The following is a 27,275-nucleotide window of genomic DNA, read 5'->3' on the forward strand; positions in this document are numbered from 1 at the left end:
CAACAGCCTTTGCCTTCTTCCTTGCATTACAGTAGAGGTGTTTAAAGGTATTCCATGTTATAGGTCAGTAGCGTATTTCTCAGTAGCCCCGAGTGGGCTACGGGCTAATTATTTTTACAACACTTACTTCTTTGATTATTCTGCCCATACAGAGCCTTTCCCCCCTCTAGTTTCATGATGTGATTTGTAGGACAGTTCTTTGGGAAAGCAATTTTATTTTCTTTATCTGCTATTTTAGGTGATTGTGTTGTTTAAATTGCAGTTTTTTCTTTTATACTTTCTGTCTGTTACCTTAAAAAAAAAGGATTAACCAAAAAGTAAAAAAGATAGTTTTAGTGAACCAATAACAAACTTTGGTTGATGACATTTCACTTCTGTTGGACACATTTCTAAAATCATTAACATGTCTGATGCTCTGCAATACCAATTGAACAGGGCAGGCTTACGATAAAATTTCACAATCACCAGAACTGGCATAAACTCAAGCAATATACAGTTAAGCTTTTTAAAATGTTTTGAACAAATTCAAGCACTTTTTGAAACTACTAGTATGAATCACATGGTAGTAAAGTTTCTTTGCTCATACTTCAGGTTTCACAAATTACTTTAGTGTGTTTTGCCACTGAGAAAAATGTAGTATGCCTCATCTATGTCTTTGCTGTTTGAAGCCATCTCTTCCTTGGCTATGAGGTTTCTAACATTCTGCTGCATAACAGTAACTCAATGACTCTCAGCACTGGTGCCACAGTGGACGTCTAAAGTTTCTAAAGTGAATTTCAGATGCTTATAAATTGCCTACATCCCTCTAAAGCGCTAAATCCTTCATAGGGCTTAAAAGGAATTTCCATAGCATATGTGCAATGTGCCAGGTTTAGACACTAGTCTAAACAAGAATGAATTTCAGTCTCAATGAAAAGATAAGCACTCCTTACTATTAAATTATTGTGCCAGTAGAAAAACAATGGATCTTTTGTGCTGATCCAGTTGATCCACTCATAGGACTTTGCTTAATGTTGATATTGTTGATTTTTTAGCTCAGCTGAAATGAGTTGAAATATGTTGAAGTCATGCTGTAAGGTCAAATATGATGTCAAAATAGAAATAGGGTTACACCATGTATTAGCAGATTTCCTGCTCTCAAGGGCAAGGGATTGACAGAAAAGAGGTAGGAAAAGAAGGGAAATGGTAGCAGCCATGCAGGTTTATGTTACCCAATATTTTTGGTGAAATTAATATGATGCTTCATCTTTATTTTGGATTTTCTTTGCAAAAACTATTCAAATTTAACTGTTTATAGCTGTGTCATCTCTAATTTTTTTCTTGCAGTCCTTTTGTGAATTTTAATGGTTCTAATTATTTTACACAGATTATGTTAATAAGAAAATTCTTCCTGTGAGTCTCAGTTTCCATCTGTTTCCAAACATATGAGGTTTTTTTGGGGCTGCAGACCTGGGGTTCTATGAAAAACAGTATCCTGTCTCAGTAACTGCTACTAGCTCTTGCTCTTAGAGCAGATATTCATCATCCCCCAGCAGCTCTGGTGTCCTCTGGGAGCCCATGGTGGGTGCTGTTACAGGATGATGGTACATATCACTAGGGGCTAAGGGACATAGGCTTTATTATGTCCATTCTACCGTGCAAGATATAACAGTTTACTTCTAAAATGAAGGAGCAATTGGTAAGAAATGTTGAGTTTTTCCTCAGATTTCTATTGTTTTTTCATCAGTATAGATGTTTCCTTAGATATAATTTGGCCCACATTAACTAGTCAAATATGTTTGGAAATTGTCACTTTACAACTTTGGATTGTACATCTTTCTCCTTGAGGAAAATAAAATCTATTAAGATACAGGGAAAAAAATTTTATTTTTTTTTTCTTTAATAGGTGATTTTTTTTTTTTTTTGCTTAGAACTGAAAAGTTTAAGAAAGGACATTCACAATTTAGTGTTTATAGAAAAAACGCCCACATGATATTTAACTAATGGGAAAGATTGAAAGTATGTGAAAGTTTCTAAGGGAAGATGTTTTGTTTTGGGAGTCATTTACATTGAATTCAGTAATTACAAAAGAATGATCATACTGTGCTGAAATTTTCTGTGCCATGTTTCAGCCTAGAGCAAAAGTTTAAAGCCAAATGTGATCTCTGATATTTTTCTATCTTTCCTACTTAAATTTTACATGTGTCCAATGTTGTTTCAAGTAGTGTTAAGAGATGTTTCCTGTGTTATAACTTTGACTTTTCTCAGTATTTGTTATGTTAGTTTTTTCCAGCTTTCCTATGAGCAGATCAGACATGGTCTATTTTATTTTATCTTATCCTAAGTGAGTCGTGTATTCTCCGACTACAGTATCATGAAGATCAAAAGTACACTCTGGTTCTATGTCATTTAGACTTCTGTATTTCCTACATACTTGACATGTGTTAGTTTTTGCCCTTTTGTATAAAATAGTGAAGCATTTCAAACGCTATAAATCTTATATAAAAACTGTACTGTACCATTCTTGTGGAGCTGGAATCTTTTATTATTACTTATTATTAGAACGAACTATTGATAAAGGAAAGGCATATCTGAAATTAATCAAGAAAAGCTGGGTATGCTAGAGCGAAAACACAACTTTGTGACTTAACATTACGCACTTGTGTTTAATTATATTGTCCCATTACAAGAATTTTTGTTATCGGAAGTCTACTTTTTTTTTTTTCACTGCTTCTGTGCATTCTGGATGTATGGGCCAAAGGCCAGAGACATGAGATTCAAGGCCAAGTGGCAGGTCCTGCACTTTGATCACAACAACCCCATGCAGTGCTACAGCCTAAGGGGAAGAGTGGCTGGAAAACTGCTGAGCAGAGAAGAACATGGGATGCTGGTCAACAGCTGCTGAACGTGAGCCAGCAGTGTGCCCAGGTGGCCAAGAAGGCCAATGGCATCCTGGCTTGTATCAGCAATATTGTGGCCAGCAGGACCAGGGCAATGATTGTACCTCTCTACTTGGCACTGGTGAGGCCTCACCTCAAATTCTGTGTCCAGTTCTTGGCCCCTCAATGCAAGAATGTCATTGAGGTGCTGGAGCAAGTCCAGAGGAGGGCAACAGAGCTGGTGAAGGGTCTATAAGTAAGTCCTGTGAGGAGAAGCTGTGGGAGCTGGGGTTGTTTAACCTGGAAAAAAGGAGGCTGAGGGGAGACCTTATCAGTCTCTACAACTTCCTGAGTATAGGTTGTAGCCAGGTGGAAATTGTTTTCTTTTCCCAGGCAACCAGCAAGAGGACAAGAGTAAGTAGCCTGAAGTTGTGCCAGGGGAGAGTCAGGCTGGACGGCATAAAGAATTTCTTCACTGAAAGGGTGATTAAGCGTTGGAATGGGCTGCCCAGGGAAGTGGTGGAGTCACCATCTCTGGAAGTATTCAAGAAATGACTGGACGTGGCACTTAGTGCTGTGGTTTAGTGACATGGTAGTGTTTGGTCAAAGGTTGGACCTGATAATCTTGGAGGTGTTTTCCAACCTTAGTGATTCTATGATTCTGTGATTATTGCACCATGTGCATGGCAATCTGCAATTATGTCAGATTTTTTCCAAAGATTTTTTAAAAATCTCTGAGTAGCATCAAGGTATTGAAATAAACTCCTAATTGTTTATTTAAATGAGAAATGAAAAAAAAAAAAAATCAACCTAAAAGCAACTGAGGAAAACATTTGGCAGTTCTGGGTTAATGATTCACTTGATCTTAGAGCTCTTTTCCAGCCTAAATGCTTCTATAGTTCTGTGATCTCAATAAATCAAGAAAAAACAATTTTTGGTTCTATCCAATACTGTTTAGATCAATGGAATAAGTCAGGAGATCTGCCTCTAGTCCGGGAGAAATATTTCTGTGACCAGACAGACCATTCTCATCTAGATCATAGGGGAATGAAAAAAAAACTTCAGTCAAAGAGCACTAAAAATCTAATTTTTCAAAAGCCACTAAATGTTTAAGGACTGTTACTGACAGGCAGAAATACTGCATTTCAGTTTATTTTCACAGGTGATTCGGAAGGTCTATGGCTTATATTAAACTATATCCTTCCATTATGCATTTATTACAACCAATAAGTTAGGTGTGTTTATAACCTGATAGACACCTGTGAAAAACAGAAATTAGTTTCTGTTGGTTTAGCTGTAATTTTTATGAGATGTCAAATTGTATTTGGAAAGTATCAACTGATCCAATCCCTGATGGTAGTAATTGCAGCAGCAGATTATTCCTTGCCTGTTTGATCTTTGACATGTATTACTTTCTGTTTAATTTTCTAATTTAAGGAAAGACTGTAATCTGCCCTTTACCATACTCATGGAAGTCAGGTTTTTTAAGGCATCTCTTTTTGCCTTGTTTAAGTTTTTCTACCCCATCAAACTCTGGGAGCAGAAAAAGGTGAGGAACAACTATTAACCGGGAGTAACATGGGTGAAAACAGGTGAGGAATGGGAATAATTTTGGCAACACCTCGTGCAGACTGGAAAGAGAGACATGATATTGCTACAGATATAGGGAAAAGTACATTTGTTTTTGTCAGAAAACACCAATTCAGTGAAACTGAAACTTGCTGAGGAAATGTATTGTATTTGTCAAAAAATATTTTGCACTTATGTGCAGTATATACTGGAGGTTTTTTCTGTGTCCTTGTTTATCTTTGACTTCTGCTCAGTTTTCTTTAATAAAAAGCTTTGACAGAAAGAAGTCATGAAGTCATCACACTTTCATGCCCCACATAGCCCATCTAGGCTCCTTGAGTACAGGTGAGCTGTTGTGGTCCAGTCCTAAAGTCCTTGCATCAATCAGCTCATACCTAAGAAAATGGTCAGATTCAGGAAAGATCTTCTATGTTTCGTGTTGATTTTCTGTCTGATAAGGAAATTAAACAAACAGATTTAAGAACCTGTAAAATTAAGTAAAATTAAGGAAAATACATAAAAATGTACATACTACTTTTAAGTAGCAATACCCCTGTGATTACTATATCAATAGCAAAAGCTATTCTTGAAACTCTAGAGAATGAAAAGTCTATTGGATGGTGGTCAAAAGAATCATAAGATTTTTAAGACAATGTGAAAAATAAGTGACAGCATGAGACAATAGATAAAATATTCAGTTGTTAATTTCCAGGTCCTAACAACTGAGATTGGTATATTTCTTGGCAAATTTTATTTCTGCATTTTCTTGGACCTAGTCTCATTTAAATGAACAAGAAAGGAATACAGGAGTAAAAAACATATTACAGGGTCTATTTAAAGTACTTGCAGTAGTTTTGTAATTTAGAAGCATGTTAGTAATTCATTTCATAAAACTGAAAGGTATATCTGATCAAGACATGAGACTTTGAATTTAGAAAGCATTTTAACAAAACTTATTTGACTATTACACTTTTGAGTGTTTGCACTGGGAACAAGTTAGTTTTGTTCTTGTGGTTGATTTGTGGAGCTGGAGGAAGGTCTCTAGTACAGAGCTAAAATATTCAATAGTTTTCAAATAAAAGCAGAGATACTTTGTTAGTGGGTTAAAAATGTCTAGGCCTTGTATAATAGACTGATCTGATTTTCTGGCCAAGATAAGAAATATAGTTAGGCTTTGTGGTTTTTGGTTGTTGTTTTAGTTTGGGGTTTGCTTTCGTTTTGTTGGGTTTTTTTTAAATTAAAAAGCATCACCAATAAAAGGTAAAATCACTAATAATCCAATGTAATTGAGTAAAATTTTGAAGCTGTAGTATGTCTTGAATTTGATGCTGGAAGGTCACTTTGAATTCAAATACCATATGCCAACAAAACCTTTAATTTTCTTTATTCTAGTACATTGGTTCATTTAATGAAAGAGCAAAAAGCTGTAGCAAAAACCAGACACAGGTCTGTCTGATGTTCCCCTTCAAATTAGAAACACACACATCTGTCCTAGTCAGGTTAAAAGGGATCAGAGACTTACCATTCAGAAGACTTTTACTAAAAGCCATCAAAGAGATGAATGTAATTAAAGATGATTACAGCCATTCTCCTAATCTGATGTTCAAGATCATGTCTGTCAACTCTCAGTGATATAGATGATTTAAGTGGAATTCCTAGAAACAGGTCACGTCATCTGACAGCCTACTGGATACTTTCTCACTGTTACAAAGGTCCAAGAAATTATTCTGAAACCAACGGGAAATGAACTATTTGCTGATATGCATATAGAAAAAAATTTTGGTTTACAAAGGAAAGTTCTCATCCCATTCCTGAAGCTGACGCTTTTATCATTCATAAATTCACTGTTTGCCTGCCACAAACTCTCAATTAGAACGTTTACTCTGGAGGGAAAGAGAACAAATAATTCAATAACCACTAGAAAGATAAAAATACTTTCTTCGGTGTAGACGGTGACTTTGTAGGTCCAGATAGAGTATATATACAGTGTAGAAAATAAAACTTAAGCATGATTCCAAGAAACAAAGAGATCTCACTGTTTCAATCCAGCCTGTCTGCCAAAATGGCTTATTAGATTTTCTGATCAACCTGCAGGATAAAAGTCCTGTCAACATTGCATTTGCCAGAACGTGGAGGAGAGCAAAGCTGACAACACTATCACTAAGCAGAAATACTAGTAATAACTGCTAAATATGTTCTGCTTTTCCATGTTTCTCTTCCCCCATGAGGGGAGAAAAGTATTATCTTTCTAGATATATAAAGCACATAACTCTGCTTTTTGTTTTAAATAAAAAGAATAACAAAAAAGAGAGAAAATAAAACATTCAGAAGAGAGCACACTGTTCCTATTCTGCTAATTGTAGGCTGCACTTGAACACAATTTAATCAGGAAAAATATAGTGGGATGAGGTATGGAGTTCCTTCCTTGGCACCTAGGACCTCGGTGATGATTAAGAGTTCCGATGTGACACCTTAGTAGCCTCAGGATGAGCCTGCTATTTAAAACCAAGTTCTCCTTGGCACTTTTAAGTATCTGAGTCTACCTGGATGTGCCTTTACACCACGAGCCAGTATTTTATTCTTATCTATCTTCTCTTTCAACCTAACTGCAAATAGAGAGAGTGAGACTTAAAAATATTTAAGTAATTTAAGTGAACTGTGTAGTGCTGTGCACTCGATAGCACTGAATTCAACATGGAGCAGAGGAGCCATGATATTTTTCATTCAAAAGTGACTGCTCCATGATAATAGGCTTATATTGGTGATTTGTGTTTGATGGGCAACGATCCAGGCAGAAGAATCCTTCCCTTTCCCTGTTGAAGCTGGGTCAGTAGTGAGGCCAGAAATGAAAACTTTATGGGACAAAAACATAAGCAACGACTTCAAGTTTGATCCCAATAATTAAGTCCTTGAGTTTGACTATTGGCTTCTGGTCCTCGCACCAAAGACTCTTCTTGCAAGTGACAGATGCGAAATGCTTACTTAAGCAGCAGTGGGCCTGACTACTGCTAATATACCTGCAGAAACCCTAACACTAAAAATCATAGTTCAAGAGTTTTATTTAGGTCACTTCTGTCTGTTAAGTCTCTGGAGAATCATCAAGGTAAAAGTGAAGTGAGTTACTTAGAGATGCAACTCATTTCATCACATTCTGCATCTTGGAAAAGAATCTAAACAACTGATTTACCAAACAAAGTTAATATAATAATGAAAGGATGCCACATTAATGATGTTAGAGATGCTGTTCTTTGTAAAAAAAAATAAATCTAATTTTCCATCTTCACATATTACATGTAATACTCTTGAGTTTTTCTCATTGCTTGTACTCATTGAGAAGCTATTTAAATTAGTTAAATTCAAAACCAACAGAAAATGTGAAAGACCATTATTTGTTAAAAACACAAACTGTAGGCTGCTTACTATATTTCTGTCTGTTTAAAAAGGAAGATGAAGAGCCTCACTTGGCTATATTTTAGTTTATTTCAGGACTGGCATACTGATTTATGACTTTCTGTTTTTTTCCCCTGCAATTTCCAGCATGTATTTGTCATGCTGCTGAAAAATGCTGAAATTGTATAGCAATTTTTCTCCTGGAGTTTGTTTAAAATGCTTAACTTGATGCATGACTCAAAGTGTGACTTGCTCCTTGCTATGCTATTTGTAATGCTGCAATTAAAACAACCAGTTAGTTTTCTCATTTTTAGTGGAAAAATTGATTGAAGCTTCCTACATGTGCTCACCTTTCCCACAAGGCTTAATTGGACCTTTAAAGAAAAAAAAGTTGCATCCACTTATTGCAACTGTTAACTTAAATATTCGTGTAAGATGACAGTTTGATTCAAACCTTGCCTTCTGGCTGAAGTGTAAAACAATGAAAAGTGACAACAGCGTGCCTTCAGGACAATTTATTATAAACACATTTCTTAAGGCTGCGTGTTTATTATACAAATATGCCCTAAACTGGACTATCCATTAAAACTAGGCTTTCACTTCCCATTCCTACAATCCAGATTTATCAGAAATTCACCCCCTATGAAACTCTTTATGATCCCAAAAGGCCTGATTCCTCTGACTTGTTTTATTTCTAAATTATAAATATTGTTTTTTCACTTCTCAGTGTGGAAATCTGGCTATATCCATTTTACATGCTTACTGGAGTAGAAAACTGCCTAATCAGATAGGAAAACAGTTGGCGGCATATAAATCAGGGTTTGCTGAGGATTTCAAAGTGTGAAACTGGCAGACGAGCACATATCCTAGGAGTTCCGCCTTTCCTCAGCTTCCCTGTAGAGATTTCACATGGCAAATCTGATCACCAGAGCCATCTGTATAAATACATGGGTGTGTTGTCCTAAATTAACACAGCAGCTCTACTGGGGAATGTAATTAAGGTCTTATTTTTAAATTTCCCCACCAGACTATCTGAAATATAGATTTATATACAAGGAATAAGAAACTTGTCTTGATTTTGATGAGGAAATGAATTGTAATATGTGTTTTACTACCAACTAGTCTAACAGAAACTCCAAAGTTCAGGGTGCTCCTTAGTGATGCTCCAGGGATGAATTTACCCTCTTCTGTCCTGCAGATCAGTAACACTGTGATGTTGAAAGTAATGCTGTGCTACAAACAGCTTTCCTTATACTCAAAGGAAAAAAAAAAACAAGGCAGAACTTTTTATATACGAATGGTTTTACTGTAAGGTTGCCTGCTCTACTCAGTCGACTTTCCTTCCTAGCGTTCATGTTGAAACAGAGTTAAGTAAAGATTCATGTTGCAGTGGTGACAGGAGGAGTTGTTACACAAGATGTAAAGTTTCCCTTGGATTTCATGTCACGATTTTTTCTCATTACTTAAACAAGAACTACATTGAAGTGGTGCAGGTACCAGGCAATAAAGATTTCCCTTGGTGCTGACAAACTCTGAGACCGCAAACGGAGGTGCTTACATGCCGCAAGAGATATTGCATAATGTTCTTTTCCTTTAGACTAGGGATTGCTGTCACAAAGGAAACATCTTTATATAAGAACTACTATTGTAGAAAAAAACATTTAGTTCTCATTATATTCAAAGTTTTCAATTCCACTGTGTTTTATTCAGTAATGTATGGAAGCTATTTCTAAACATGCAGCTTTTAGCCTGCCTTCTTTATTGTACTTGTCTTAGAGTTGCTTCAGTTACTGTCAGTAATTCTGCTTTATTATTTAGTGATACCCAAATACAACAGAGGAAATAAGTTGGTTTTTAAAGTAAAGAAAGAAAGAATAGATTTTTGTGGAGAATTCTGACAAAGCTTTTATATCTATTATGTGAAAGACATCTACATATCTGATTTGCAGGTAGTTTATTGAGTCCATTTGTAAGGACTTTGACAAGTGAAAAATTTATTTTGGCAATGAGATGTTAAACAATGAAGGAAGTAGGATAAGAGTTTTGTTGGAATACTGAAGTTCATCTGTGGGTCACTAGCATGGGAGTTTTGGTGCACGTGACGTGTTTGTTAATTGAGAAAGGCAAAATTGGAGACAGAAGTTGATTTAGAACCGTAGGTGTCTATATCAGGGAAACAAACACAAATGTAAATCCCCACTCATATTGGTCAAAATACAGATAAGGTTATTGTGGGACAACAGTTGAGGTATTTCAACTTTTAAGGGATTGGTAGCTATTTTTCTGTATTCCCCGAATCACTGCAAAGTGATGAGATAAAGAATATTTTATATTCACAGTATTTCCTTTGAATAATATGTAATAAGGTTTGAAATACTGTAGGTAGGAATATTGAACAATGGCATTTCATGGATTTATTTTTTTTACTTTTGAAACTACTTTCCAGTAAAAAAGTCTGATACAAAAATCACAGTAGCAGCATTTCCATTTTTTTAAATGAAAATCCTGATTACAGGCAACAAAAACTGAGCTGATCTGCTATTCTTATCACATTTATTTTGCTTTTTTAAAAACTTTTTTTTATTCCTGAATTGTGAACATTGTGAAAATTCTTACTCTAAAAAGCCAACTTGAATACAACACTATTTTAAGCTGAAAATGTTTTTCTGTCTTGAATAACTGAGACTCAGTGTATATGCTTTGGTGACTAGTTGGAACTACAGCATAAGCCTGGTTACTGCTACAAAGAATGCTTCTTTGAAATTGAGATTCTCCAAGGAAAATGTCTGGATAAAATGAAGGCATGGAAACAAGGATAGACTGACAGATGAAAAGTAGATGGGTAGGTCGAGTAACTGCTGCTGCCTTTCTCTTCTCTGTTACCTGTCAGGCATTCTTTGGAACAAGTACTGTTGTTACACCACATTAGATTTTGTTTCTACAAACTTCATTCCTTTCATTGCAATTGCAGTAAGTTCCTGTCAGCCTGACATGGCAGTGTCAGAATCTTGCCTGGCAAAAATTGTCCTACTATCCAAGCCTTGACAATTTACTTTGATGAAAAATCTGCTGAGTTTTGCCCCAGGTAAATGGTAGAATATAGAAAAATTCAACAAATTTAAACAAAATAATTATCTTCTTTGCCATGAGGTGCTGCAGAAGCCTTCACAACTCAGCTTTCCACTAATAATATGTTTCTGTTTGTTGGAATAATTAGTTATATTTATAGCATATATGTTTATAAAATATTTATAAAATTTTTGGCACCAAGTTTTCCACAGACAGCATTTTTTTATGTTTTAGGAATGTGCTAAGCATCCAGAAGTAAACTTACTGATAGCAAAGGAAATTTCTAGAAATAGCACCCAGAACCATTTTGACTGTGTTGAAAAAATATTTTAGATGTGTTTTAGACAAAGGATTTCTTTATGGATTGCTAATTTCATCATACTGGATTTTTGCTTCATCAGGTACCGAGTTCTGTACTGCCTCTGATCTTAAAAGTCATGCAGTTATAATTGTTATCTCAGATGATATTTCGATCAGTGTGTGGCTAATATATCTTTGCAATGGAAAAAACCTTGACTGAAGTAGGCTCAGGCATCAGTCACTTATTATAGAAAAGATATTTCAGTAGATTTTTGAATGTCATCACTCCAAGAAAGACTGTTTTAAAGAATGAGAGAGGTTTCATTATCCAAAGAAAGTAATTTCTCTAGGATTAGTCAAAAATACTTGTTTAAAATTTTACGTAGGTTCCTGAGGTCCTCAGGGAGCCCCAAGACACAAAGTTCTGCTTTAGCATATGGATGTATTATGTAGACTTTCAGAATCATGAATTTTAATTTTAAAATATTAATTCAATCAGCTGGGCATTGAGACCTGAAGTTATTAATTCTGAGAATATTTTATTATAATCACAGGTAGGCTAAGAGTGAAGACTGCTATTCTGTACTGATTCCCTGCTCTCCTAGTGCAGATTTGGTTTATTTTCACAAAAATTTTTAAAATACTTAGCTAAAAAAAATATTAAAACCAACTGGATTAAAGTTAGGTGTGGTGTAATAGAGAAATCGCTGCTCTATCAGGTGCTGGGTAACAGTTCAATCCAAGACATTTGTCTTGGATTAAGTTAAGTTAGTGGTCACATCTCATACAGCTTAAAACAGTGGGATGTTCTGCTTGAGAAAGATGGGAAATGGAACTAGCATGAATGATGAATTATTTCTTACCTTTAGGTGGTCTTTTCAGACTTGAACTTATTTTGAGGGAGAAATAAGAAATACAAATGGTCCTACTTATGTTATCCTTGGCTTCTGAGTTAAATGAAACAAAAAAAACTTGTCTCAGTATTCTGCTTTTCCAGTCAAGTGTATGCAGGATTTTGAGAAAGGTGCTACAAATGTTACAGTTCTCTCTACCTGAAGAATTTGCTCAATTCCATACTCCTTTAATTACAGAAACACTCTACTTAACCAGTTAGGTAGATGTTCTTTTTGCTGTTATTAAAGAGAAAAATGAAAAAAAAAAAAAGTATTTTTTCCCTTTTATTGTGATACTTTCCTGATTCATAACAATTTAAATATATATGATGAATGTACTAAGTCTGCTTTTTGAGTCCAGATCTACTTGCACTTGCACAACTGTGAAGAGAAATGGAACTGCCATTTTTTGTGACTTTGTTCTGTAAACATTAAATGAATAAAACTCCTTGTATATTTAGCTTTTAGATGAATGGACCTGCTCTCATGAGTAATGACTGCTTCTCTACTTACTGTATTTTGTGCCAATCTTATCTCTATTATTACATTACAGATTAACCCTTTCAGCAGTATGAATATTAAATTTACTAATTAAGATGTGTAACAGACAAAGTGATAGATTCTTAAGTTTGTTTCTTAAGGTCTAAGCATTTTTATTTAGCTGCTTTTATGCCCCTCCCTCCTTTTTAACTGCAAGACATTATGGTCATAAGACATGGTGATTAGATACCATTTTAGAATATATTTGGAATACAAATCCTTTTTGGTTAACCGGTGATTTTATCAATTTGTGGCTGATGGATTTGTGTTTGGGATTAAGGAATGGTTGCTGTTTTCAGGTGTCCACACACTTCTGTCGAGCTAACCAGAGCACAAAATTTGAAGTCAGTAGTGGCTTTCCTCCATAATACCAGAGAGTTCCTAATTTAGTATAAACCCTGCTGATACAAACTTAATTCATCCATGTTTTCTGACAAAACTTGGAAAATTAGAGTTGAGTTTATGGCAATTATGCTTTCTATCGCTTTGGATTTGGTATTAGAATGATCAAGGCTGGACTTTCTGTAGTGTTGACTCATTGCCTTAAATTGCAGCTCCACTATGAATTTATGCTGGTCTACTTTCTTTTCATGCCTCCAACTCATGCTGATGTATTTGTGAGCATATGTTGGATCAGATTCAGGAACTGATTGAGTTAAACTAACTGAGAAAAACAAAACAAAATTAGTTTTGATTTGCATCAGTTCCCTAATCAGGTTTGTTGTGTTACTGCATTTGTGCCAGGGTAAAAGAAGGGCATTGATAGAAGGAACAAATAGTCAAAGGTACCGAAGGAGGAAGGAGTACTTGTTTCTGGGTCAATACCATTTGCTCACGTAAAGTGTTCACACAACTTGAATCACAGAGTTACACTGGATCCCAAGAAGTGCTCATGGATACAGATAAGAAGCATGAGTGAAACAACTCGTATGGAATCACAGGCTCATCAAAGTTGGAAGAGACTTTCAAGATCATCTAGAATCACCCCTAAACCATATCCCCAAGTGCCAAATGCAGACACCTCTTGAACATTTTCAGGAACAGTGATGCCTCCACCTTCCTGAGCAACTTATTCCAATACCTTATCACTCTTTCAGTGAAAGTTTTTTTTTCTAATATGTAATTTGAACCCCACCTGGTGCAATTTAAGGCCATTTCGTCTTGTCCTTTCACTTGAGACATAGCAGAAGAGACCAACGCCCACCTCACTACCACCTCCTTTCAGGAGCTGTAGAGAGCAATGAGGTCTACCTGAGTCTCCTTTTCTCCGGACTAAACAACACCAGTTCCCTCAGCCACTCCTCATAGGACATGTTTTCTAGACCTTTAACCAGCTTTGTTGCCCTTCTCTGGGCATGCTCCAGCACCTCAATGTCCTTTTTGAAGTGAGGGGCCCAAAACACAGTCAGTACTCAAGGTGCAGCCTCACCAGTACTGAGTGCAGCGGGACAATCACTTCACTGTGACTCCATGCTATTATCAGTTCTTGATTCCCAGTTCTCTCCATGATTCTCGTAAAATCATGAACTAATAATAACAATAAGAACAATATTTGCTGCTGGATCAAAAAGAAATTTAATTTTTAAATTATGTTTTACTATTTTATTCTTTTTTTCATGAAAGTTGTTGTAATAGTAGTACAGGGAAATGGTTTAGGCTAAAAAAAATTTGCATTTTTGTCTTTTTATGCAATTCACCATAAGATAAACATCCTCTTTTTTGTATTTTCTCCCTCTCTTTTCACTTCTTCTTGATCTTATACAGTATTTTCAAGTTCATTGAAACATTATGTTTTTTAAGGTTATCACCAAACTTGGGCCTCTGGAGTGGATTCTTAATACTCCCAGTCATCACAGAGTTCATCATGGTAAGATAAAAATGGAACCTCTTATTCTTTGGTGTGTTTTTTTTTTCTCAAGCTCACTATTTCTATAGTAATAATAATGTAGTAAAATTGTACTGTAAAATCAGTTTTACAGAAATATTTCAATTTTGACACTTACATCAAAAATAGCCCCTGTTCAGTTAGAAATTTCACATTATTTTAAAAAAAACTTTTTTAGAACTTAAGTTTATTTTAAAAATTTTATGTTTAAGATTAATTATTGAGCAGAAATTAAGTCTGGATAACATGAAAGAATTTGAAGATGGAGCAAAACAATTCAATATTTGTAAATATGAAGAATGATAGAAAAATATCTTAGCCTTCCCTGACTACTGAAATATCATCAACAAACATGCTTTTGTGTTCAAATTCAAGCACTGTAAGTGTGAAAAGACATGGTTATGTTTTGGAAGAACTGTTAAATGTTTTAGTTTTGGCTGGAATTTGGAATTTGGTTTGACTGTCTGAATTATTCTCACTCCACACAAGTGCATGATGATTGACTTTTCATCAATATTCAGAGGCATTCAAGACTGTACAGCATATGTAAATTGGATTAAGAATGAACTTCATTGCATACTGAAAAATGTCATAGACATATCTGAGGAATAGAAGTGAATTTCATGGATGTCCTTGGCTCATTCAATGTGCAGAGATAATAAGTTTGAAAAAATAGAGGAATGGAAGAAAAGTTTGAAACAGATTCAAATGTAGTTATATGTAGTTATATGTACAGAGGATGTTATTAACATTTATTATATCCTCCCAGTGTAAAGTGTTTATGGCACTGTGTAGACTTTTTAAAGAACTGTGATGCTCTAAGTGTCTAATCCTTAAAATTTGCACAACTACTGGTAATCCTGGAGGGAGACACTCTGCTCTTATTTGCTCTGCTGTAAATCTAAACTAATCCTCTGATCCTGATTGAAGTTAAGCTGAATCACTCTGGAGCTGATCAAGGGTTGTACAGTTGCTCCAGAGAATCTCCATGAACTTTAGGATATGTAACTGATGTTTCTTTGCTCGTACCTTTGAGGACAGTCTATGTACAAATACATTCCCTAGAAAAACATAGAAGGATCAGTTTTCCTCACACTTAAATTAATAATAATGAAGGCAGGTTAAGATATATAACATAGAAGACAGAGACAGCTGACAGCCATTAATGAGATGATTACACATACATGTATTTAGCATATATTTTCTTTGGTTAAAAATGGTGAAATTATTTTTGTTCGCTTTTTAATTTTTCTTGATAAACATATTTTGAATTAGTTTTACTCTACAAATGAATCCTTCTATTTCACAGAAATTTTGGGTATGACACATTAGGTTTGCATGTTTGAATCTGAATAGAAAGAGAGCAGTAAGGATAGTAAGAAAAAAGAGATTTTTTAGAATTATAAAGAGTGGTGGGTTTTAAAACTTTTATTTTTAGATTATAAGTGATGCTAATGATGATTTTCCATCATAATTCAGTTGCATGTATTCTTCTGTATGCCATTACTTGTCTCATAAATGATTTTTATTATAGGTAGAAATCCTTACTGCATTGACAAAAATTATGGCGGCACACTTATTATCTGGGACAGGATATTTGGTAAGCAAAAAAAGGTTTTCTCTCTCATATTTAGTCAGTGTGGCCAAAATATATATACCTTTGAATTTGATTGTTGGTTGTTCTTTTGTTTTCTTCTTCCATCAGGAACATTTGAGGCTGAAGATGCAAAAGTTGTATATGGCTTAACACATCCAGTAAATTCATTTGATCCCATCATGCTCCAGGTGCTACAGTTTGTATCACTGACTCTGGTATTTTCAACAGTCAGTCATGTTCAAAAGAAAGTCCTCTCTTAGGCACAGTTGAGACCACCCTTACATTGCTGCACAGTCAATTATCTAAATTATCTACATTATCTAATTTTTTTCAGTATTTCATTGCAAGACAGTAATTTCTACTCACTGCACTGAGTATATGCAAAACTTGTAGTAATCATGAAAATACAAAACAGTAAAATCAACAACTAATTACAATGGTGATTGTAATAGGGAGAGTTCAGAAAGATACTGAAACTGAAACCATAACACCATTGAAAACTCAACAAAGACCAATATTTATTATTAAGAGGTGGCCAACAAAATGAAAAAACCCAGGAGAGAGGAAGGAGGAGAAAAATAAGCCCTCAGTACGACTCCCACAGTTACCCAGGTGTTTTATATGAAGTTATCTTACTGCCCTGGAATGCCTATAATTACCATAGCAGAAGCTGCATTCTTGGAGAGTCAATAGGCTCCCAAGGTAGCGGGCGTCCCTGCAAAAGGCAACACTGTCCTTTGATGTGATGTGAAGCTTGCGTTTTTCATCCCTCCTCCCAGCGTGAGCTCTCTGCTTTTTATACAATTAATTGGTGAAGTCTACCTGGGCAGGTGTGGCCAGCACCGTCCAGCTAGAGGCCTTCAGTCCCACCCCCTGGTTATGTAAGTGGTGCCTCTTCTGCGCATGCGTGGGTACCTTGGAATTCCGCTTGAGCACGTGCGTTATACCTCAGGGGTCTTTTCTAATTGAGTCTGGGGGTTTACTTCATCATTCTCCTCTTCAGTTTCTCCTTCAAGTGCCCTTGAAAGGCGATGAGCCAGTCATAAGACAGCAATTAATTTCAGTTTATACAAGATGCTTGCTTCAAGGATGAAGTTCTCATTTATCAGTGCTTGTTTTCTCATAACTTGGCAGTAAAAGAACAAACTTTCACAAGTGGCTGGGCCAAACAGCAGACCAGAGTATCAACATCTAATTAAGCCCTGATACAGTGATATAACAGGCTTTGGATTGAATGATGTCTGTTTTGCAATATGCAGTGATGCATGGACAAAAATATATTTTTTCTGTTGTTTTTCTTCTCTAAATATTGCTATTTCATAAAAAATTCCATGATTATTTGGATACTGTTTATATCTCTTTTGCATTTTGCTGTTCAGTGTATTCCAGAATGATTTGTGTTGACAGGATTATATAGCAGCTGTCATGGTCTCAACCAAACCTCCAGAACAAGCTGAAAATAGTTTTTTTTAATTAAAAAAGGAAAAAAAAAAAGTACTTGGTGTGATGCTTCTTAGATTTATTGGTCCAGGTTTCATTTAAGCTAGATAAAAATTCTCTGTAAAAACCTGAGGAGTAGTGGAGTCTGTATTTGCTTTTCATGACTGTTCACCCAAGGAGGCATCTCAAAGAATGAGAAATTCTACCTGCATGAGTGTCTGGGCTGGAAACTGGAAGGATGTGCAACGATATCCATTCTAGTTACATACCAAGTAATTTAGTTATTGAGAGTATGTCATGTCAAGGTCCCAGTAACCAAATTCTAGATTAAAACTACCATAAATATAGCTTCACAATATACCAGTAAATACTCTGGATTGATTATAGAAGGGACAGATGGAAAAACACATATTTCTCTGGGCAGAAGTCATTGTAATCCTCACAGTTAACCAAGGGCTTGTTATGGCTTCTGCCTATTTCAGCCAGGTTTTCTGCGCTATCTTCATCTATTTCTAATTTATTCTCTTTACAGAGTTTGATAAATCATTTATTTGAAAGCTAAAAATGAATAAAATATGATGTTTTATTAAACTTTATTTTACTAACAGTGAAAAATTACTTAATTTTTTTTTCCAGCTACGTCCCTTGGCTCATATTTGGAACACGTTTTGGGCCACACCTGGATTCTGCAATAAGCTTTCTGTCATATTCAAAGGGCCAGGCTGGGGACCAGGCAAACCTAGACTTGGCCTTCCTGAGGAAATCCCGGTGGTAAATAGAACATGCACAGGCTTTCAGTTGTGTGTAATTTACTTGGACCTCTTAATGCTACTGGATCAATGTTAAAAACTCTACACATGCTATTTTAAATTAGCAAATTAGCAGTCATAAAGCATAGGAGAAGATGAAATGGGAACAGAAACTGAAGGAAATTAGTGTTTTAGCCGTGGGTTTTTTTCTTTTTATTTGAAAGGAAAAATATATTTTTTATTTATTTATTCATTATTCATTTCCTGAAGAGATTTTCAAAACTGTTCTATAGAGTACAGTAATTTCTTTTTTTTTTTTTTTAGCTGTGGACATGCAGACACACACACACACAGAGTTAAACTCTGTCTCACAGTAGGTAATACATGAGTCTGACAGTAGATTATCTTTGTGCAATTCTCTGTCTCACTTTTTGTATTTGTAAGGAGCAGGTCACTCTTGAAGACTAATATCTGTTTTGCTTTATACAGATCACTGGAAAAGAAGTTCCCTTCAATCCAATTGTACCAGCTTATCTTAATTGCTATGTAGTTGTACATTTTGCTGTAATAGTGGACTTGTACACTGAACTCCTTGCTACTGTCACTGTAAGTAATTCCTACGTTTATGAAATAACATCTTTTGCTAACAGTAATGACACACAACATTTTTCAATATTAAAGCATTGAGCAGAGGTTCTACAATCTGACTCGTATCTTATTGGAACTTTTAAAATAATAAATAGATTCTGTAAAAAGAATCAACATAAATGGCTAAATATAATTCTGTATAATTCTATAATATTAAATATACAATGTTTGATAATGTTTAGTAAAGCAGTATCTAATAACCATATTGGTTATTTACAGATGAATATAATTAAGTAATTAAATTTAAAAGTAATTTTCCTAGAAGGCATATGTGTCTGCTTCAGTTTGTAGGACATCATGAGACTTGAAACACTGCAGGTTTTAAGATGTCAAGTTTGGTCATACTGTTAGATGCCAATAATGTCCAGGCTTTAAAAGGAAGATTGCAAAGGTCTTGCAGTGTTTGCATGTGGGAAAGTTCATGTCAGCATGAGTTCAGAGTTGGAGTAACACAGTCAGGGCAAATTCTTCTTCCATTCTCCAACATACAACAGCATTGATAGAAATACAGCAAGGAGAGGCATGTATATATCACCTTGTTTATGGGCTGATGGGACCTCCCTGGTAACTGGTTCTTCTATGGATACCTGGCAGCCTCCAAAGGTGAACTACAAGGCCATCTCCACCTACACGAAGTGAGACATTAACTGCTTCCAAGTTTTCAGATCATTCCAAGGTCCTTTTTTTCATTCCTTCTATGATGACTCTAAAGTACTAAAGCTAAAATTTTCTAGTTATGAAGCAGAATTTAATGCATTTAATATTCCCACAAATCAGTCAAAGACCTACCAAGACCTACCCAAACACCACAAAAGTCTATCAGTTTGATAGACTGTCCTTTGACCATCTTCTTAAGCTCTTTCTAAGACCTCCTTGGTTAAACAGCAGTCTTCTTGTTGTGTTTGCATCATCCCTGTTGGCACAGGCAGGCTGTGAGCATTCCAGGGTCCTCTTGGGTTCAGCCTCTGCTCTCCTGTGGACCTGTCTTGTCCTGGCATGCTCACCTGGCAATCTCCAACCCTTGGCAAGCAGTGGTTACTGTCCCCTGCCCACCTCAATAGAAACTGCAGCATGTAGCATTCCTGATATAATATAAAAGCTACCTCAGGCATACTCTTCTGATTAGTAATAAGTTATTCTACATATTGTATTTACCTCTGCAAAGGGTCACACTGCAACTGCAGGGAATTTGGGGATTACTGAATCATCCAAGGCTTAGCCTATTCTAAGTTGTTTCTGAGGACAGGAAATTAAGCCAAACATAAGAATAAATAGGTCCACTGTATACAAATTATACAGTATACATGATTGCCAATGTTCTTATATTGAGAAAAGTCTTTGCAAGATTTTCCAGTTTGGCTTTTTTTTACTCTTTTGCTGTTGCTTTTAGCAACAAGAAGTAAGGATTATGATCATGAAGGTTTTTTCCTATTCTATTCTTTTTTGTTTTTTCCCTCTTTTGGGTCCTGGAAGGAAAAATGGATGGCCCACATTATTTTCTCTGCTGATAACTGCAGCCATTTAAGAATAAGTAATAAGGCAAGTCGAAAAATGCACTCAAGCCCTGGATGATCATTAAAATCTTTCAGTCATGGAAGAAACATCCTGAAGATACACCATTTATGAACTTGTTTTAGAAAAGCAACTAGAAAATTCTCTGCACAAAACTGTGGTGTAATAAGGTAGTAAGGATAAGAAGGAGAGCACAGGGGATTAGAAGCACCTCATCTCAGGACATAAACCTTCAGCGTGGGTGTAGAAAGTGCTGGTCCCAAGGCAGAGTTCCAGCATCGCTCTGCAGTACAGTGGGGAATCTGTCATGAGAAGGAAGCTTGTGTATGAATAACTTTACTTGGCAAAAATCTTTCTTCAATATCAGTTTTCCACTACACTGAGTTATGAAATGTCTATGGATACAACTGGAACTTTCTGTCTGGCTATGAATTATGTCATAACTGTGGCATAGCTCCATAAATGGAGAAAACTAACTGTTTTCCTCATCTTTAGGTATAAGTTCCATTTCATAATAACCATAAGACGCAGCACACAGCTATTACATTTCTCAAGTGATTACAGTTGCTCAGTGTTTGGTCTCACGCCCTGCAGAAGTGTTAAATTTCGCTATCCGTAATGAGCAACCATATACCTTCTGTCTGAGTGACCTACATTTAACTTGTGAAAAGAGCAAAACAAGAAAGAACAAATACATATTTTCCACAGGAGAGAGCATACTGTGTTTGTTTTCTATATAGTGATCTGCACTATATCCAGTGAATAAAAATTGCTTCTGAGCTCTACACATCTAGACCCGATCCAAAGCTCATTGAAGAAATGGGATTTGGATCAGTCCCAGAGAGAGTGCTAAGAGTGTAAAACTGCAGTACATTCAAAGCAAAAGTCTCATAGCTCCAGAACTGCATGTATCACATAAATCAAAGTGAAGTGCACCTTAAACACATTTTGTAGTGTCTTTTTTATTGTTGATAGATACTGTAACATTTACCGTGCTTTTAATTCTGTGAATATGTGAACCGTAGACAAAAAGCAGTAAGGTAGATCTCTTGAAAGTTGAGAACACAATTAATGTGTCCATTAGTAGGACATCACCAAGTACTGTGCATGGAATATTGCTAAGAATTTACAATTTCTTTTTCATACAAATTCTAAGTTAAAATGAGTTCATATAGCCAAGGACACCTAACAATATAAATTTCATAGCATTGTATTAGCATTCCTAACTTGAGTGTCAAAAGTGTCTATGACAGCAGGGCATCTGTTAACTTATGAAACAGGCTGACATCATACCTAGCAGTTTTTTTGAAACAAATCAGGATGAGAAAATACATCTATGTTAATCTTCAAAAGGAATAAAACAATCTGAGTTCTTTGAAATGTAAAAGTCAATTTGGAATATTTGATTGCTCATCTAAATATACATTGGTATAACATTTCCTTTGTTTAAATGAATTATTTTTTTCATTACAAAAAACCATAAAATAATAATGCTCTAGCATTCCGTTGATTACAAAGCCATGTAAACTTCTTACTAAATTCTATAATCCCCTCCCCCTCCTTTTTTAAGGCTCAAAGATATATTTAAAGCTTTCAATGAAATGAAAGTCCAACAGAAATATTTTTTTCTGTTTGATTGCAGCCAATAACCACATTGCAAAGTTGTGGCTGACTTGTAACTGGGGAACCTGCTGTGGTCCCACATACTTCTCTGTTTATACAAATACTCCAGTATATAAATACTCATTTATTTTATATATACATCCATACATACTATGTTTAAGTGGAACAAGGATGCTAGCTCTAATGAAGGTGTAAAAGGCACATTCTTTTCACACTGCTGCTTGCAGTGCATAGATTTAATATATGGATGTTAGTTTAGTGATATAACCCACTGACTATTTTGTTGATTTTGGTAGAGTAGTGGCTAGAAAATGGATGCCTCAGCTGCCAGCATCCACTTCATAGGGTGATACATGTTTGAAAGCAAATAAAAGAATGAAGGCAGCATACAACTATACCACTGAAACTGTAGGAGAAAGTTAGAGAAGCAAAATAATAACAGTAAAATCTATGCTACATGGCTGGTTTTCTAAAACCTGTTATTCCCAATGGCATCATGGTGTATTTCACTGCAAATTCCTTGGTAATCCTTAACTAGGAGCACAAATGAGGGAACGCACTTTTTTTGTTGTATGTGAATGTGGTGTGTGTACCTACAGTGAAGGGTAACTTATGCCTTCTACCTTCAGGGTTCCCAGTAAGGCTTTATGCCTCACCCTTCATTCCTCTAGAAAGCTGAAGTTTTGGGAAGTGGAAAGTTGCAACACTGTGCTCAAGCATTGCAGTGCCATGCTTTTGTGTGAATCTGATGATAGTGGCAATTTGAAATTAACTGTGATCTGCAGGTTGTGCTTTAGAGTTCTCCAGGCCTTCGTGTTCTGGTCCACAGGGGGTATTGACCATATGGAATTTTACAAACAGTTAGTGTTCAAAATACTATGGTTCAAGTAGGAGAGTGTCTGAAGAGAAATGGAAATTGGCTTGAGAAAACAAATCTATAAAATATGATCCCACTTGGCTCAGGTAGTTATTATGCCAAAGAAGCCCACATAACATTTTAACCATTTAAAGATAAAGGCTTGTTTATATTTGAGTTTGATTTTTTAAGTTATAAGGTTGCTTCAATTCTTCTGATTGACTAACATACATTAAAAAGTATTTCTACTCCCCTTTTTTTTCCCTGGAACTGCATGTTTCAAACTGATATGCAATTTATTAATTTCCTTTCAAGTTCTTAATCTATGCTTTATTTTTCTGTGGTTAGATAAATATAGAGAGTCAAATGATAACTCTGAGCTCCATTTTTGCAAGTCTGAAAAAATGCTTAAAAAAAGTTTGCAGGGTCACAACTCCTTTCTTTCTTTGTGGAGAGAAAGTTATGTCTCTATTACCAAGCTTATAATTATTTGAATGTTCATCAACAAAAATATAATAGAAAAATGATAATAAAAATTGTTACTGTTCCTGAAAATATGTTAACTTTAAAAGAGTAATTTTTAATTTCTTTTTCCTACTCTTCTGTAAATGTCAAATAAAATGTATTTTTAAGCAAAGAAAAAATGTAGTTGATAGAAATTATGGGTAAAAACACCACTAAAATATGACCCAAAAATGTCTACTTTGGGGAAGTGTTTCCACCACTCACTCAAATCCAACTCTTACTGCAGTACCAAATTTAGGCTTTAGACTTGCAGTCTAGCTAATAGCAAGAAATTGAATCATTACCAAAATGCTCTTTCTTCACCAGTTACAGCAAAAGTGTAGGTTAGTAATAGGTTTTCAGGCACTTCAGTGGAGGTACTTAAAGGCAAGTAGAATGAATCAGCACCTCGGTTTTCTGAAACTGGAATCACGAGGAAACCCAGATGCCCAGGACTTGGTGACTGGTTGTTTAATGGTAGCCAGCTCATAAACATGGGAAGGCAGAAAAGTATGAAATCATGCAGCATTTTTAAACTGGAAATTGGGGACACCCTTATTAATTCATAGCATGTACTCTTGGATCCTCCATGAAAGCGTTAGCTCTTGTATGAAAACCATTGCAGTTTCATTAATTTTCCATGAAGTGTGATTTTAGCTATATATTCTAATGCAGAACTTGATTGAAATCTGGTTTTGATGTTCAGTTCTCTTTCCTGCCTAAGAGAGATACAAAACCTTACCCTCTTTTTCTCGGAATAGTGCCCTACCACTGTGGGAACTTTTTTAAGGCAGTCTGCAGAACCCGGTGCATCACACTGGGAACAAAGCAAAACCTGAACCACCTGGCTAGAATGATTAGGTTTAAAAAAAAAGGTGTAGTTCTTCAACTTAAAAGTCAGGACAGTCTCTAAGGAGAAAAGTCTTGAATTCCAGTCCTCATTCCCTGGAAAACTCCTTTATTTGACAAGTAACAATCATTGAAAAACATATCAAAGCGTTTCTCAGAAATTTATGGGTGAGCTCCCTTATGCCTTTGCCAAAGGGAGCAATTTTTGTATGACCCAGTTTCTACAGGAAGCTGAAGTGGGAGTTGAACTCACTGTGCCTAGATGAGCCGTTAAAGAACTTCTCATTTTATTAAATTCAAATAGAATCTGTGCCTGATTTTTATAAAAAAAACTCTGTCCAAACATTTTGTCACTTCAAAACAAGTTGCTTCATGCTAACAGTGGAAAAGTTATCATCAGGAGGGATGGAACAGATTGGAAATATAGAAATGCAGTAATAAGTTTGATTCTCTCCTGGTATAAATCTGTGAAACAGAGTGGCTTGACAGGTGTCATTTGTGAGACCTGTGTTCTGGCTTGTTAACTGGTGAGGCTGCTGTTCAGCTTGCTCGTTGCTGGGATTGAGTTTTCTTTGTTCAATAACTGTTTGTTAAAGATAGCTAAGTAGGTGTTTGTAATTCTTCAGTAAAACAACAGAAAGCTTTCCAGCCCGACTGTGTGGTTTGATGTGTTTTGCAAACATGGGCACTCTAAGTTCACACAGCTGTAAAACTTGAGAATATCCTCCTGTGGCCTCCCACGCTCACAGATCCTTACCTTAGATCTCTTCAAGGGGTTGGGGCCACCACTGAAGGAAGCTGGACATGTCGCTGAAGGGGATTTATTGAAATCAGGGCAGACATTCATAGAGTTTTATTTTTCCAATGCTTGCATTGTGGAAGTGCAAGATGCTGTTCATAAACTGTATTGCTGTTGAAGCAAGAAAAGATTCCTATAACTCAGATCCATTACTTTTGTTTCGTTTTGGTTTTTTTTTAATGAAAAAACTAATATTTGAAACAAAGTCAAGGAGGAAATAAGAAAACTGATTAAATACTTGATTTTCAAAGGCTGTTGTGTAGAATACAAAAGAAAATTTAGTAAATGAAAAAATTAAAACTTTACAATCAAAATAATTTCTGTTTTCCTGAATTTTAGTTATATCATTTTTATGTAAATTTTAAGGACAGAAGTCCCCATACTACTATTCATCCAAGTACTCACACACATGTTAACATTAAGAAATGTTTTAGGTCTGATTGAAGTTAATGATATGAATTGAAGGGTTTTGTTGAGCTGGGAATTGAGTGTTTAGTTGTAATGAAGGGAAAACATTAATTTTGTTTCTTCTCAAATATGATCATGTCATGTGAATTGTTATTCTCACCAAACATTGGTTTTGGTGTGCATTGGGATTCATACATGACTATTGTAAAGACCTGGTAGCATAAGGTGAAAGTAAAAGAACAGGGATGCTGGGATTTTTGTCTAGAAATAACTTGTTCCCTCTTTCTAAAGTCATAAGGGAATCAAGTAACTTTGGGAAAACAAAAAGTGCACAAGGGGATAACATGAAACATTATTTTGGAAATGCAGCATTCAGGAAACAACTATTAAGGTGGTTACTCCAGATAGATTACTTTAAAAGCAGACACTAACACCACTGAGTGAGGAATTTGAAGCTACTGTTCTGTACAAACTCAGTTTATTTTCAGCAAATTACTCTAAATGAATTCTTTGCCTACTTTTTAACAGATGTTATCACAGGGAACTGTTCTTCTGAGAATTGGCTTTATCATTCTGTCCCTGGCCTCTTTTGGACTACTTATGGAGAACAAGTAAGATACAAAACATAGGGTTTTTTTCTTCTTTCATTATGTATTATTATAATTATATGGAAATCTCAAGTGTGTCAGAATTTATATTGATAAAGAAATACAGATATACTTGGACACATGTTGTTTTCTGTAGACTAGAAAATAGCACATGACTAGCCAGCATCTAAATACAGGAGTATTCCCATAGCAATTGGTGGCTGCATTTATATTGTCCCTTGCAGAAAAGTTTGGGATGGGTTAGTCATGTCTCCCACTGTGCTTGCATTTATTGGGTCCACACCTCTGGGTCTGGGACATTGGCAGGTGAGTGGGACCTGCCAGCTGTCCCAAAGCTGTTCAAAGACAGACTGCAATCATATCGTGTCTGTCCTGTGTAGCATGCCAGAGGTGACAGATATAGTGATGGTATATGAAAAGCACACAATGTAGCTCAGAGTAGACTCAATATCATGTGGAAGATTGTGTAGACTTAAGACTAAACTTAATCAGTATGGGTTCAAATGAAATTGGATGTTGAGTACACAAGCCCAGTGAGACATACATTATGAAGCAGGGCATACAGGCACTGTGGCCCTACAGAAGAGTAAGTGGCAGCCCTAGTTTCTTACAAAGAAACTATTTGCCCTGCCAGAGCAGAAACGTGGAATAGAAGCTTCCTTTGAGACTGAGAGGCCAGTACTGCTTTGCACCTGCTGTTCATTGTATTTTCAGAAAGGAATACATTTTATTTTTATGGACTGAACAGTTTCTTTAAGGATAGGTAAAAATCTGTCAGTATGACATATATGTGTATAACTAAGGGAGTTAATAATGTGATTAGTAAAATTCATAGAAATAGACCCATGAAAAGGTGTATATTATAAAAACTTAACTATAAGGTTATGAAAGATGACTCGATGCAGGACATCACAGACTAATTCTACTTTCTGTTTTTCACTGAAGTTAAAAAAGAAAAGATTGGATGTTAATCTGAATTGATTCCCTTTTCTAGGTCCAAAGCAGGAATTTTGGAAATCATCCGCTGCTTAGTCTTCATAGGTATTTACAAACTTGGCTACATTAGGAGTCAATTTTCTTTCTTGGGCTATGCCTATGAGGTAAGACATTTATTTTGAAGTGTCTATGGTGATTACTCTAGATTTTCTATCTTTCCAGAAAAAGCAGAAACACTAAAC

General features: G+C 35.7%; 1 protein-coding gene across 3 annotated transcripts in view; it reads left to right on the plus strand.

Annotated features, from left to right (window-relative positions):
- AGMO (alkylglycerol monooxygenase) overlaps positions 1-27,275 on the plus strand; it is a 190,533-nt gene that overhangs the window by 85,547 nt on the left and 77,711 nt on the right. For 2 of the 3 annotated variants that reach the window (XM_064676100.1, XM_064676108.1), the window contains exons 6-12: positions 14,420-14,486; positions 16,039-16,104; positions 16,210-16,289; positions 18,178-18,312; positions 18,780-18,896; positions 26,018-26,100; positions 27,092-27,197. In XM_064676100.1, the coding sequence (XP_064532170.1) occupies positions 14,420-14,486; positions 16,039-16,104; positions 16,210-16,289; positions 18,178-18,312; positions 18,780-18,896; positions 26,018-26,100; positions 27,092-27,197 (654 nt within the window). The remainder of the gene's footprint in view (positions 1-14,419; positions 14,487-16,038; positions 16,105-16,209; positions 16,290-18,177; positions 18,313-18,779; positions 18,897-26,017; positions 26,101-27,091; positions 27,198-27,275) is intronic. The other variant, XM_064676116.1, reaches the window with a different exon arrangement.

The sequence above is a fragment of the Pseudopipra pipra genome, chromosome 1, assembly GCF_036250125.1.
Source record: "Pseudopipra pipra isolate bDixPip1 chromosome 1, bDixPip1.hap1, whole genome shotgun sequence".
NCBI classification, from domain to species: domain Eukaryota; kingdom Metazoa; phylum Chordata; class Aves; order Passeriformes; family Pipridae; genus Pseudopipra; species Pseudopipra pipra.